Source organism: Fonsecaea nubica (genome assembly GCF_001646965.1).
Source record: "Fonsecaea nubica strain CBS 269.64 chromosome Unknown Scaff144, whole genome shotgun sequence".
Lineage (NCBI taxonomy): Eukaryota > Fungi > Ascomycota > Eurotiomycetes > Chaetothyriales > Herpotrichiellaceae > Fonsecaea > Fonsecaea nubica.
The window spans coordinates 15,909-31,046 of record NW_019173817.1 but is presented as its reverse complement, the minus strand read 5'-3'; the positions used below and the strand labels follow the sequence as shown (position 1 = coordinate 31,046).

Below are 15,138 nucleotides of genomic sequence, written 5' to 3'. Positions count from 1 at the left end.
TGGGGATGGTGGGGGCTGTATGCCGTTTATTCCCCTTCCTCGGAGTCTTCGTCCTACTCTGCCATTTCAATCCCTTCTTCTCCCAGCAAGCTCCTCTCTCTAGATCCTAACACCAGAGAACGATTGTTGGGGGATGATTTTGATGTCGCTGTGACATTTATCTCATTTGGAACTCGGACTTTCAAATTCTTTCAGAATGGCTCATAATCCAACCCCTTCATACAAGTGGGCTCCGGTCAAGCTGCCACACCCGTTTCTGACCACATATCAAGTGCGCGCTGTTGCGGAAACAAAGCCAGCTAGATTCATCTTAACACACGAGGGTCAGCCCCCGGAGGGACGGCCATTGCCAAAACCGTTACATAGCGACTCGCTCTCGTGGCAGGAACTGTTGTTCAAACCCAAGGAGCAGGTTCCGCCCATTTCCAACAACAGCGCTTGGGCACGTGCAGTTCGGAGTCCTCACACAACATTCGAGTGGGTGGGAGGCAGCCCACCCTCCCTTGGTCAGATCTGGAATGTTGTTCATGCGATATATCTCGCCCATCCCACCTACGAGTACTTCAGACTCAGCCTGTCTGGTGCAGGAAAGGATGTCATTCGCCACGAACTGCTTTCCACGGGCTTAGGCATCGAACATCCCAAGCCATGGCGCCCCAATGACGATTTGAACGCACGGACTGACGAGCTGCTGATCCTTCGAAGCTCGTTCTGGCAAGGAGCAGCTTCTCCTTTGGGGCCTCGTCCAATCTGGGTCGTAGGAGACGGCACAGATGGTCCTTCGCGCGAGCCTCTGGCCCAGTACCCCATCATGCCTGAGAATTACCACTTCACCATGAAGTTCCCCGAGGAGCCCATCTACATGCGTCATCCGATCCGTCGCCCAAAGCCACATCCAGGATCAATCGCCTACAGCCGCTACATTCCGGAGCTGGACGAGCACTTTTCCCTGGAAGTGGTCGACTGGCAAGATCCGGAGCACCTAAAACTCTTCAACACATGGCAGAACGACCCTCGTGTTGCGGCAGGGTGGAACGAGACAGGGACTTTGGAGCAGCATCGCGAATACCTGCGCAAACTGTGGGTTGATCCGCACGTTCTTTGCTTGTTCGGGCGCTTCAACAACGCACGCTTCGCTTACTTCGAGCTGTACTGGGCAAAGGTAGGTCCCCTCATCTCTTTGTAGGGTGTCGAGACTCCTTCCACCCCTTCATTTTATCATCTAGTTTCTAATATGTTCCTTCTCCACCAAACAGGAAGATCACTATGGCGCCCACTACGACGCCGGCGACTACGACCGTGGCCGGCACTCACTCGTAGGCGACGCATCGTTCCGTGGCTCCCACCGCGTCAACGCTTGGTACTCCAGCTGTATCCATTACGTTTTTCTGGACGACCCGCGCACCGCCAACGCCGTGGGCGAGCCCAAGGCCACGGGCGCGACTATCCTATCCTACGAGAACTCCCAAGGACTGGTCATCGGCAAGTACGTCGACCTGGGCCACAAGCGCTCGGTGCATTCGATTGCGAGCCGGGAGAAATGGTTCCAGTTGTGTCCGCTCTTCTGGGACGGGCGGGAGAAGCCGTTGGAATCGGCAGACCGAGCAGCTTGGAATGCTAAGCTATAGCCTTTTGTGAGAGAGGAGGGTCAAAAATTGAGAATAGTCACTGATCGTTTATGGAAAAAGCATTCTTTGTTTTCTAATCCCTGTGATTCCGACAATGTGACATTTCCTGGACTCTTCCGCCCCTCACTGTGAGGAACATAGTCGAGATCTTTTCCAAAAGAAAATTGAGAAACGTATTGCAAATGAAAAATTCTAGTCATTTTTATCAGTCTTCCCTCCTAGGCCCCATCTTCTTGCTACTCAGCCAGCGTCTGATGCATAACGTTCAATCTATAACTCTCCGACCTCTGAAGCAATTCCTCATGCGTTCCACGATCAACGCATTGGCCTCCTTCAATCAAGAATATCACATCCGCCTTCCTTATCGTGTGCAGTCGGTGCGCAATAGCGATCACCGTGATGCCCCTCGAGGCCTTCTCAAGCCCATCTTGTAGAAGCTTCTCCGACTCGGCGTCTAAAGCACTGGTGGGTTCGTCCAGGATCAGCAACTTGGGCTTGCGCACCAGTGCTCGCGCGATCGACAGCCTTTGCTTCTGCCCTCCCGAGAACTGATTGCCGTTCGGTCCACAGAGCGTTTGGTAGCCGTCGGGCAGAGATTGGATGGTGTCGTGGATGTTGGCCAGCTTGCAGGCCTCTTGAATCTCGTCCATGCTGGCTTCATGGCCCGGACGAGCACCAAGGCCGATGTTGAATTCAATGGTTCCCTCGAAGAGGACACTTTCTTGTGGCACCAGAGCGATAGTGTCCCGGAAGGAGACGTCGCGAGTCTTTGTCACGTCAAGCCCGTCGACGATGACGGATCCGGATTGAGGGGTGTACAGTCTTTCGACGAGCGAGATGATGGTCGATTTACCAGCGCCACTGGGACCGACTAGGGCACAGAGTGTTCCCGGTCGAATGTCGACGTTCAGCCCCTTCAAGACTTCAACCTCCGGTCGACTTGGGTATGCAAAGTGGACGTCGCAGAGCTGGACGCTCGAGCCCTGGTTGCTGGGTGGAAGATTCGGTTTTGCTTCGGCGGTTTTCTCCAGGTCTTTATCCTCGAAACATAGATCCAGAGATGGTGTTCCCTTCACACGCCCTTGCATCCTGTCCGGCCCTATCTCAATGAGACCCAAGAGCCTTGCCACCGCAGCTCGCGCGCTCGTGAGCTCTGGGGCGAGCGCAAACATCTGGCTCCAGAGCAGTGCGCTGACTAGGAGGGAGAATACCACAATCATGAACTGTGTCTGGGTGTAATTGCCCGCAATAATCTGTTTGGAGCCCCACCAATAAGCTAACGCATTCACGAGGTTACCGAGCAGATAAGTCATTGCCTGCCAGAGACTTGCGTATAGGCTCACTTTGAGCGTCTCCTTGCGGGGACCTTTCAGTGATCGTCGGTAAGTCTCCAGCGTCTCTTCTTCAAGTGAAAGGGACGCGATCGTCTTGATGGATGTGATTGCCTCCACGCCAATGTCTACTGATTTGGTATATGCATTTTCGTGCCGTTCTTCAAATCTCGCGAGTACTCGGAGCTCCATAAGACCAGCTCCAAGAAGGAGCGGCACCAGAGAGAGGCAGACCAGTGCTATTCTCCAAGCAATAATATGAGTCAAAACAATTGCGACAATGAGGTTGACAGTGATTGAGAACAACGTGCCGATGACGGAGCCGCTCAAGCCACTGAGCGCATTACCGTCTCTGGTAATGTAAGAGAGCAGTAAGGCGGGAGTCCGGCCTTCAGACTGATGCCACTGAAGATCTTGCCCAAATAATGATCGGAAGGATAAGACTCTCACGCTGTAGACCGTTTTCTCAGCAACCCAGCCGAACCCCGTCCAACTGGTCACATTCGCAAAGAACTCGATGATTGCGAGAATGAAAAACATCAGACCGAGGAAGCTGCCCCGAGAACGAATGTAGGACTCGCTCTGGCAAGGATTCAAGCTGCCGACAGTGTTTCCAAAGATCACGGCCTCCGCAGAGAATGATCCGCCAACAACGCTCGAGGCGAGAAGCGAGATAATGATGATTAATAGATGTGGTCTTAAGACTGGTGCAAACCCTCGCAACAAAGACCACAGCGATTTTGATGGGATCTCGGGCTCTTCCTGCTCTTCCACCGATTCATTTACTTCATCTTGACTTGCCGAAATTTCAGTCTTCTCAACGGTGCCGATCCCGTCAATCGACAATGTACTTTCTCCGGTAGCACCCTTGTTTGAGGAGCCATGATCTGATTGGCGGGTGCTGTCTGCTGTCACGTTCTTCTCAGATGTGGATCCGAGAGTCTGCAATCTCACTAGGTCGGCGTACGCGCCGTTCTTTGCCATCAGTGTTGAATGAGACCCTTCTTCAAGGATGCGCCCCTTCTGCATGACTATTATATTGTCGGCACCAGTGATAGTCGAAAGTCGGTGAGCAATCGTGATCATAGTCCTGCCACTGGCAATTCCAGAGATGGCCTGCTGGATGCGCTGCTCGCTTCTTGAGTCCAGAGAGGCCGTGGCCTCATCCAAGATAAGAACCGCGGGATCTTTAATAAGAGCCCTGGCAAGAGCAACCCGTTGCTTCTGGCCACCACTGATCAGCCGCCCACTCGATCCCACCACGGTGCCGTATCCGTATTGCAACGTAACGATGAAAGAATCTGCGTCGGCGAGCTCTGCGGCCTTTCGGACGAAGGAAATAATCTCGACGACATTTGAACCCAGTTTCTCTGCTGCAGCGTTCAAGTCCTGGCCCTCCCTGACTTGGCGGGCGAGACTAGCAAGGTCTGGGCCAAGGAGTGTTGCCTTCAGATGTGTGTGACTGGGATGGCTCGAATTGATCAAGCCATGGGCAATGTTTTCCAATATAGAACGGTCAAGGAGCGAGGGGTCTTGCTGCACGAGGCTGAGGAAGCTTCTGAGGTCGTGGAGATTCAGATCCCGGAGATTATGACCGTCGAACAAGACTTGACCCTGAGTAGGATCATACAATCTTGTAAGCAGTCCCGCAATGGTGGATTTTCCACTTCCAGAAAACCCAACTATGGCAGTGTGTTTCCTGGGAGGAATTCGGAGATTGACCTGGTCCAGGACTGTGACTTCAGGTCTGGAGGGATAATTGAATGAGACACCCTGGAATTCGAAGCCGCCTTCCGCCTGTGAGAGGGGAAACCCCGAAGCAGCTGTTCCATCAATCAACGGCTCGCGATCCATATCCTTATGCAGTTTTTGAAATGATGCTACAGCCGCCCCAAAGAGGTGCAGAAAAGGCGCAACCTGACTCAAGACCAACGTAGCTGTCGACATATTAGTAATGTTCTGAGATGAAGCTCGATTCAAACTGACCTTCAATCAAGATGAAGACTACTGTAAACGTAACGCCCACGGAGGCGGCCTTAGCATCATGACGGACTGCATCCGCAATCCGTTGACTTGCCTGCCAGAATGCTAGACCGTTCGCAGAATAGGCGATGAAATACAGGACCCCGGATTGTACACCAACCGCCAACGCCTTCTTTAGACCTTCGTGCTCTGAAGCCTTGAGCGCCTTGGCGAATTTATCCTCCAGCCGGGTGTTTGCGCCGAATGCGTGCACAACAACGACATTGGAAAGTGCTTCCGAAGCAATCGAAGCAGCGGTAGCAGCGTAGTCCGACATCATTCCAGAGTACTTTTCGACGTAATGACTTCCCACAAATGACATCAAGAAGTAGGCCGGTATCAACGAGACTAGCATCGCCGCGAGCTTATAGTCCTTGATAAAGGCGACTATATATGCCGTGATGAAAAAGGATAGACTTGAGAGACAGATTCCCACCTTCTCAGATGTCCCTGACCGGATTGCTTGGATGTCGCCATTAAGTCGAGAGGCGACTTCTCCGGGAGGCAGATTGTCGAAATACGATGGCTCTTGTCGGAGCAGATTATGTAAGTAACTCTCTCGTAGTCTTTGTGCGAGCCGAGCCCCGTTCAAAGTCCAGCACGAGAGGTGCATGTAGATGGTGACGAACTGGGCGATGGCCAAGTACAAAATCAGCAGGATTTTGTCGTTGATGCTGTGTTGGTGCTGTGACCGAGCACTGGAAGTATCGGGCGAGTCGCAAGTTGCCGAGTTAAAGTCGTCAATGAGCTGACCAAAAAGGATACCGATCAGTGGGAATGGGATGCCGGACGCTATCGCAGATAGTATGGCCAACAATAACATGCCCGCATCGATTTTGGAAGGGCTACCAGCCAAAAGCAGGCGAGGGTAGCCCACGAGCTTCTGGAAAAGATTCATGCTAACACAGGGCTGGCGAGGCTGCTTGCAGCCTCGTGAGTGTCGTGTCCGTGTGCTTCACCTGCAAAGACTGCTTCCCTGGCCGTGGTATCCCTCGAGAACTACTTAGCTCGTCGTTCTCATTGTGCACGACGCTGGAAATTTGCATTGCCGTAGGAATTGTTTCAGCGTCTGAAAGTAAATCCCTCCACTCCGATACCGCACAGAGAGGATTGCTCCTTGTGGGTTAATGGTCGGCGAGGTGGCCATCGAGGTGGGTCTGAGCAACAGGGAATACAGAACACCAATTTGGTAACATACAGAGGGAAAGCGTAACGGGATGTAAAACGAGTAGTTTTGTAAAGTCAAAATACAGTAAAACGCCAAGGGGTTCAGGATGTGTACCGAGTAGTGGGATGAAAGAAGGGCTCTTCGACCCCTCGCGTGGCGAAATCGACAAGCAATCTCTCCACGAAGCCAATATCGTCAAACGCAGGATGCAAAGTCCACTTGCGACTCCTTGTCCCCAGGGCCATCATAACATGGTGGTCTTTCGGCCAGTTGCTGGAGCGACATGTAGCCTCAGAGTCAATGGCAATGAGGAAGAGAAAACCGCCAGATATCTACAGCGTCACATTTGTCCATCCGGTATGGTGATCCGGTCAACCCCATTGGATGCCGTCCTTTCATGTTGAGGATTTCTGGCACAATGACACTGCAGAGCGTCCAGCTAGATCCTTGTCCACAGACTGCGGCATCTCGACGCACCGTCACTTCTCTTCAGGCTCCGGCATCGCCGGTGTCTTGTCACAGACAATCCATCTTCTTTTCTTTCCATGGAAACCCTGCAGGCTTAGGAACTATGAGCTCCGTTCGGTGGATCGTTCGGTTGAAGCTCGTTGTGAAAAGCAGAAGCAGAGCAAGTTAAAGTGGGAGGAGCTGACGGGGGTCATCCTGTACGAGTAGGGTAGTGAGTACTCCTACCTAGGTAGAGACGTTGCAACGGGCGTGTCCACTGACGATCGGCTGTCGTCGCGCTTTTGATGGTGCAAATGCCATGCCCATGTTTTCCCGAAGGCGGCGACGTGGCCAAATCACAGAGGAGGATTGTGAAAAATCTTTATCAGATTAGATTATCACTTGTATTGGCCGACACCCACGCTAGAGGCTTGGTATTGAGCTAACGACAAGTCCCCCAACATCGCCCACATTTTGTCATTTTTGTCCATATTGCCCACAACCGATCTTTCGCCCCTCATATATCGTGCAGAGCGAACCGGAATGAATACCGTGGTACAATACCGGCGTCTTGAGACAAGCTGTATTTCAATACGAAACCCTTTTTTTGACCAGGTCTGTCATGGAAATAACTGGACCGTCTCTGTCTCTCGCTGGAGCATGTACTCCTCTGCAAATGCCTGCTTGCCTTCAACCCGATGTGGGCATCAGGCCAAGTCCACAGACATGAGAAATGTCACCTGGTCGGCTACGCCAGGTCCCTGTGTGGAGCATCGCCTCCCGCTCCTCACCAAAATGCCAATCAAACCTTTGCGCTGGGATGATTTAGTGACTCGTCTGAATCTCAATCGAATGGAGCACAGCTTCAAGACCAGCTCACTTTCTCGATCTTGAACTCAGCCAGCAATCGCGAAAGCTGAACTGCCCGCAGAATGGGCTCTATACAAGTCGACGAGAGCGATGATCGAAGGCTGGCAAACGGCGACTCTGCCAATATATTGTCTGCCAGAGAGGCTGACGCCGAGGGCCTCTGGTCTTTCAAGATAGCCGGCCTTGAATCTGAAACACAAGTCACTCCGACGGGCCTGAGAGAGGAAATCCTGCTTCTCGCATGGCTCCTCGTTCTCCTACGAACACAAGATGAAGGCCACATCTGGTTTGATTGGGCTTACGAAGGTCGAGGAAATGGTGCTCTTCACGGTCCGGCCAAAAGGCGCTTGGTGATGGATGAATTTGTGACAGGTTTGCAAGACAGTTTCGGGCAAGTTGGTTGTAAAATCGCTCGCCACATCACGGCATGTATCGAAACTCAGCTACCTGAAGGCACGGGCCCTGTTTCGCTTCTGTTGAGCACCAGTTCCTTGGCCCAGACGCCTGAGGAAGCGAATGACCAAGTGAGTATATGATGAACTCGAGCGTCCTATTGCTGACCTGTCGAGCGAAGTGTATACTGCACCTCCAAGTAAAATTTGACGAGGGTCGTCTCAAAATTCGTCCAGTATGGCAGACAGAAAACATGCTGCCATACACGATGACACGACACGTAATAGCACTGGTCGATGCTGTCAAAATGTGCATTTCAAATCCGAGCAACCCCATTGAAAGTGGTCTTCGGCCGACGGCAGCTGATCTGGATGAAATATGGAAGTGGAATCACCCACTACCACCATCCTACAACTTTTGCATGCACGAAGTAATTTCCGAGCAAGCCCAAATATTCAAAGACAAGTTAGCAATCTTATCCTGGGATGGCAACCTGACGTATGCCGAAGTTGACCAATATTCTACATCCATTGCCCACTCGTTGAAAGAGATGGGTGTCGAGTTGCACGACGTCCTGCCAGTGTGCTTTGAGAAGTCAAGATGGACCATCATTGCCGTGCTGGCGGTGATGAAAGCAGGGGCGACATTTGTGCTGATGGATCCAACCCTTCCGCTTGCTCGTCTGCAAACCATGGCGAAACAGGTCGGAGCAAAGACGATGCTGACATCTCGGAAACAACATGACTATTCGGCTGCAATCTTGCCCGATGGGAACCTCATGGTTGTGGAAGAGGAATCGTTCAAACACGCCTCATGTTCGCAAGTCACGCCAAAACTGACAGTCGTTCCCCCATCTACTCTAATGTACATTATTTTCACCTCTGGCAGCACCGGCGTCCCGAAAGGAGTCTTGATTTCTCATGAAACCTACACAAGCAGTGCCATTCCTCGGGCAGAGGCAGTCGGTTATACGGAGAACTCTAGGGTTCTCGATTTTGCGTCGTATGCTTTTGATGTCAGCATCGACAGCATGCTTTGCACTCTTTCGAGGGGCGGATGTCTCTGCATTCCCTCTGACGAAGATCGAATGAACGACTTGAATGGAGCAATGCGAAGAATGCAAGTCACCTATGCCGGTCTGACCCCTTCGGTGGCCAGAATATTGGACCCGGATGTTGTGGCATCGCTCAGTGCCCTGGGCCTCGGAGGGGAGGCAGCTACTGCAAAAGAGGTGACGCGCTGGGGCCAAGTCACTAGGATCGTCATAGGCTATGGTCCATCCGAATGCACGATCGGATGTATGGTCAACAGCAGCGCTGCCACCGGCAGAGACTATGTATCCCTCGGGAGAGGCAATGGCGCAGCCATGTGGATTGTTGATCCCATTGATCACGAATTGCTCATGCCGGTGGGTGCTGTGGGCGAACTACTTGTCGAAGGTCCTATTGTGGGACAAGGCTACTTGAATGATCCCGACAAAACCGCAGCGGCTTTTATCAGTGACCCGTCGTGGCTCGTCGCAGGCCATAATGGCTATGAAGGTCGCCGAGGTCGCCTATACAAGACTGGAGATCTTGGAAAATATGATCCCGATGGCTCTGGTGGTATTATCTTCATCGGGCGGAAGGATACTCAGGTCAAATTGCGCGGACAACGCGTCGAGCTAGGAGAAATCGAGTACCAGCTCAAAGCTAGACTCCCTCCGGGCACCAACGTCGTTGCTGAGGTGATTGTGCCTTCAGGCTCGGGAGGTCAACCTACACTGATGGCGTTCATTGCATTTCAGTCTTTGAGAGGACAAGAGCCTACCGATCTACAGTGGGTACCTCTCCACAAGGATCTACAGGAAATACTGTCAGCAGCCGATGTGGAGTTGGCCAAGGTCCTGCCACGATATATGGTGCCAACCTCATATATACCGGTCAACTACATTCCTGTGATGATATCAGGCAAGACCGATCGCAAAAGACTGAGGCAGTTCGGTGCCACATTCGATCTTCGACAGCTAGACCAAGGTACGACTAAGAGCGCTCCTCGACAGCTGAGCGATCTTGAACAACTTGTGCGGCTGGCCTGGAGTCAGACATTGCAACTTGACCCCGAAACCATTCGGCCTGACGACAATTTCTTTGCATTAGGCGGCGACTCGTTGATGGCAATGAAGCTTGTCTCTGTTTGTAGAGCTCAAGGTCTCGATATCACAGTGGCGAACATTTTTCGCTGCCCTTCTCTCTTAGCGATGGCCGACACTGTCCAAATCTGCAGCTCTCAAGCGCGGACAGAAACGCCAGCTTTTTCAATGATCTCCCAAGATGCCGAGAGTGCCCGCCTCGAAGCTTCACAATGGTGTGGTACAGATCCAGCCTCCGTCGAAGACATCTACCCCTGTACACCATCACAAGAATCGCTTTTTACCTTCTCCCTCAAATCAAGACGAGCGTATATCGCGCAGAGAGTCACTTGTATACCGTCACAAATCAGCCTTGATGCCTGGAAAAGGGCTTGGGAGGAGGTTGTCGCGGCGAGCCCTATGCTGCGCACTCGCTTAGTGCAACTCCAAGATCCCGGTTTGCAGCAAGTTGTGTTAAGAGAAAGCATCGTCTGGAGATATTCGACTAATTTAGCGCAATATCTTGATGATGACCAGAGTGAGAAGATGGAACTTGGTCAAAATCTAGCTCGATATGCCATCGTCGACAACTCAAAAGATGACAAACGATACATGGTCTGGACCATCCATCACGTCGTCTACGATGGGTGGTCTGAGCCTCTGATACTCCAGAAAGTCAGCAAAGCCCTGCGGGATGAGAAAATCGAGCCACGCGCTGAAATGAAGGACTTTGTCAGATATGTGCGAGACGTGAACGAAGTCGAGGCTCAAGAGTTCTGGCGGCAGGAATTGGAAGGAGCTGTTGGACCTCAATTCCCGCGTCTGCCTTCTAGAGATTATTTGCCGAACCCCAACGGCATGCTAGAACATCAATTTGCTCTGGAGGCAACCCTTGGATCAACTTTCACAATAGCTACACTGATCCGCGGTGCATGGTCGCTCGTGATGTCACAGTACACAGGCAGCGACGACATCGTTTTCGGCGAGACGCTCACAGGTCGAGATATTCCTTTGGCGAGGGTCGAAAACATCGAAGGCCCATTGATCGCGACTTTACCAATGCGCATACATATCAACCGGACGAGCTCTGTGCAATCTTACCTACAAACTGTGCAAGAAGCCGTACTTGTACGTACAAAGTACCAACATGTCGGAATGCAAAACATCAGAAAGGTTAGCAGGGATGCTCAACACGCATGCGAAGCCGGTACGGGCCTGGTCATCCAACCAGAACCAGAGTACGTGGGCGCCGAACTTGGTTTTGGGCAGACGGATGTCGTCCATGAAGCACTGCATTTTAACCCTTATCCACTTATGTTGGCCTTTGGAACACAAAAAGGTAGTTTGAGGATCTGTGCGAGCTTCGACACCAGCCTAGTTGACGTCGCACAAATGAAACGAGTACTCGCCCAGCTAGAGACGGCTTGCTTGCAGCTGATGAAGGATCCCTTTCGAAAGCTAAACGAAATTTCCTGTCTACCGGAAACCGAGCTCGATCAGATCTGGCGTTGGAACAAAATTCCTCCCTTGTCTTTGGACAATTCATCCGGAAGGCTTCGAGCAGATGCAAGTATCAACCAAGGATCAATATATCCTCCTGCGGTGGTACCTTGGGTATGTAACCCAAAAAGTCCGTCCCTCTTGTCGCCCATTGGCAGTATTGGCGAGCTTTGGCTGGAAGGGTCTTTCTTTACAGCTGATACCACTTCGTCTCCCACCTGGCTTCTGGCTGGAAGCTCCACTTGCGCTGGCCGATCCGGAACAGTGCAATCGACCGGTGACTTGGTCCAGCTACAAGACGACGGCAGCCTCGTTTTCGTCGGTCGAAAGGAGAATCGCTCGACCATCCAAGGCCACGTAGTAGACATCGCAGACCTCGAAGCTCATCTCGCCAAGCATCTTCCGTCAACAACCCGCACCGCGGCAGCTGTATACCAATCGCCACTGGACGGGGATCAGCACTCGGCCGAGATTGAATTGGTTGTTTTCGTCGAGCAACAGCCCTCTCAGGAGGAGCATGTTCCGCTCATGGCAGCGAAACATGACATACCCTACGATGCACCCGGGCCATCCAGATCACACCTAACGATCCATGATACGATTCACCCCAGCGTTACTATTGCCCTAAAAAAGCTTGACAAACTCATCCACGACTCCCTGCCACCATACATGCTTCCCTCTGCGTACATTGTGGTCGACAAAATACCGACTGAGACGGGACGAGTCGATCATAACCAATTAAACCAGATAGCATCCAGAATTCCTAGGTCTGTCCTCACAACCCTACAGGAAAACTTGAAGGAGGTATGGAAGAAAACCACCACCCAAGCAAGCTTGACCACCCCAGAGAACATCGTGCGGTCTGCCTGGGCGAAGATACTTAGAATGAGCCCCGACAAGATTGACCTGGACGACAACTTCTTCCGGCTCGGAGGGGACTCTGTGCTGGCCATGAAATTGGCATCGAGTCTTCGGGTTCAGGGACATACTTTGACAGTGGCCGACATCTTCCAAAACATGAAGCTCCGCGACGCCGCCAGAGCGTTGAAAGTGAACCAAGTGTCCATGGAGAAGGCGCAGGATTACAAGCCCTTCTCGATATTAGACGGAGTGGACGACTTAGGCCAGTTCTTGTCCGACGTTGTGCGACCAAAGCTAGCTAATCCACGCTGGTTCATTCAAGATGCAATGCCAGTGACCGAGTCTCAAGCGATTGATGTCAGGGCAACAATCCAGACCCCGCGAACATCCATACAATACACCATGTTGTACTTTGAACAGGGCATCAATCTCGACAACCTCATCCGTGCCTGCAACGAACTGGTCACGATTCACGACATTCTCCGCACAGTCTTTATCGAGCACGAGTCGTCGCTCTTTCAAATTGTCCTGGAGAAGCTGGACTCTCTCCTGAGCATGCACCAATTCGAAGGAGATCTTGAAAAATACGTCGTCGCACTCTGCAAGACAGACGTAGAATCGGATTTCCCCCTAGGATCGCCTTTCTTCAAGATTTTCCATGTCCAAGGTACAGATGGCAAAAGCTGCCTCGTTGTAAGACTATCCCATGCTCAATACGATGGTATCTCCTTGCCCAGGCTGCTTCGAGACCTGGAAACTCTATATGCAAGAGGAACCGTGGATGGTTTCCGGCCGTTCTCCGCCTACATGGCCCGGCTTAGCGATGAACGCGTCAAGAAACCGGCCCTGAATTACTGGCGCAATCTTCTGGACAACTCCAAATTATCGATATTGGAGGGAACGTCAGCACAGCACGCGAACACAAGATCGATATTCCTGACCAAACCGGTCGAAACTTCCCGCCGTCCCACGGAGATCACAACAGCGAGCCTACTGACCGGGGCATGGGCGGTGGTCCTGGCCCGCCGTCTGCAGCAACACGACGTGACATTCGGCTGCATCACCTCTGGCCGCAACATGGACGTGCCCGATGTGGATAAGGTCATGGGTCCATGCTACCAGTTCACACCGGTGCGGGTTCCGTTCGAGGCGGGGTGGACGGCGATGGACCTCTTGCGCTTCGTGCAGAGGCAGAGTGCCGAGTCCGCTGCCTATGATTTTGTTGGGTTTGGGGAGATTTTCAAGAACTGTAATACGCAATGGTCGCCCCCAGAACCACCATCCTCGTCGGTTTCGTCGGGCTCGTCGTTGCTGACACCACCACGCTTATTCTTCGATTCCGTCGTCCACCACCAGGATTTCGAAGACTATGACACAATGCCCTTCGCGGGGGAGACTTGCAGGGTGGAGATCCAGAATCCACACGGCGACGCGGCCCATCCTGTGAAGGCCGTCTCGTTCGTCCAGAGAGGGCAGACGCACGTCGGTGTTGTCGGGAGTGAACATGATCAAATCCTGGTGGAGAACCTCCTCGCTGAATTGGCTGCAGCTGTTGAAGAAGTATCTGCCCATCGACCAGAGGAGGTCCTTCGGCTTGATGGCTTATTCCCTGCTTTACCGGCGAATTGATCTCAGTCCAGAGTAGCTTGCTCACTTTTACTTGACGTATACATATGCTCTTGATAGTAGTTGACCGATATGAAATCCATTTCCTCCGCTCTTTAGCAGAGGCTTGGGGTCAGAATACATATACCAATACACATAAAGTCTTGTTATCTCATAGGGGCGGAAGACGAGAGAGATACTCTCCTGCAGTAATCTTGCGCCATCCGATCATAGAGCCCGATCAGCACTCGATCGAAGCGCAACATTATTGTATCTTACGGGGTGGATAGGGGGCATGGAGCCTGGAATCTCGCAAGAAGCCTTGAAAAGTGAAGGAGAAGTCTAAATGGACAGTCTTTACACGGCGAGACGGATTAGCAGCCCTCATTTGGCCTCTCCAGCGGAGTTCTGGACACCAATGCCAAATCGTGCGCCTACAGGAGTAATACCCCTGGAACAGACAGAGTCTCCGGCGAGGAAGCTCATCATGCCGGCAATGGTGCATGGGTTGTGAGGCAACGATCTTTGGATGCTCCATATCGGCAATGTCGCGTATGCCAGGAGGCTGAAGAGGATCATTATTCCTAGAATGTCTTGAAGTGCAATCTTGGATGAGTTGTTCTGTATCAGGCGATGCCTGGTGCCGCTATAGAAAGTGGCATTGTAGACAGGGGGTCGAGCACCAGCGGCGTATGTCCCGCGCATATTGGCGTTGATATACAAGGCCACATACCTCCGGTAGAGATGCTGGGTCGCGGCCAAGAAGCTCGACTGATTTTCAACCCCCATCAGGTCTTCAGGGTCCATACCCCATCCTCCGAGAATCAAGGTTTGGAAGAAAGAATTGACTGACGAACTGCTCAAGTATCCAGTACCCGGGGTAGTATGTGATGGCTCCAAATCAGCGTAGAGTAGCGACTCACGCGCGATTTGGTCGCCCTGGGGAGGTCCAATCCGCCAGACAGGCAAGTTATCTACGATCATTTCGGCAGTCAAGGGCTGTACTTTAGATTTAGTAGTTCTTCTCGTGCTCTCATCAACGATTGGTGGCCTCGAAGCATAGACTTTCAGACTCGCAGGCGGGAAAGTAACCGTAGCATCAACTTCCTCAATATCCTGCCAGCACATCATCGAGGTCACGTTCAAAAGTTCCTAACAAGAGGTCTAACCCCGTTAGGCTATACAGGAAGTAGCTCTGACACT

The 15,138-nt window shown here is 52.1% G+C and overlaps 4 protein-coding genes across 4 annotated transcripts; 2 read left to right on the top strand and 2 right to left on the bottom strand.

Annotated features, from left to right (window-relative positions):
* Window positions 1-196: 196 nt before the first annotated feature.
* On the top strand, window positions 197-1,628 carry AYO20_11296 (hypothetical protein; the record flags this gene model as incomplete). Its single annotated transcript, XM_022649548.1, has 2 exons — window positions 197-1,162; window positions 1,257-1,628. The coding sequence occupies 2 exons, from the start codon at window positions 197-199 to the stop codon at window positions 1,626-1,628; spliced, it is 1,338 nt and encodes a 445-aa protein (XP_022494483.1).
* A 236-nt stretch (window positions 1,629-1,864) lies between these two features.
* On the bottom strand, window positions 1,865-5,879 carry AYO20_11295 (hypothetical protein; the record flags this gene model as incomplete). Its single annotated transcript, XM_022649547.1, has 2 exons — window positions 1,865-4,896; window positions 4,946-5,879. The coding sequence occupies 2 exons, from the start codon at window positions 5,877-5,879 to the stop codon at window positions 1,865-1,867; spliced, it is 3,966 nt and encodes a 1,321-aa protein (XP_022494482.1).
* A 1,649-nt stretch (window positions 5,880-7,528) lies between these two features.
* On the top strand, window positions 7,529-13,959 carry AYO20_11294 (hypothetical protein; the record flags this gene model as incomplete). The annotated part of the gene is made up of 2 exons (XM_022649546.1): window positions 7,529-7,990; window positions 8,041-13,959. The coding sequence occupies 2 exons, from the start codon at window positions 7,529-7,531 to the stop codon at window positions 13,957-13,959; spliced, it is 6,381 nt and encodes a 2,126-aa protein (XP_022494481.1).
* Window positions 13,960-14,319: 360 nt separating this feature from the next.
* Window positions 14,320-15,063, bottom strand: AYO20_11293 (hypothetical protein; the record flags this gene model as incomplete). The annotated part of the gene is made up of 1 exon (XM_022649545.1): window positions 14,320-15,063. One exon carries the CDS (start codon window positions 15,061-15,063, stop codon window positions 14,320-14,322), a length of 744 nt encoding a protein of 247 aa, XP_022494480.1.
* Between the last annotated feature and the right edge of the window lie 75 nt (window positions 15,064-15,138).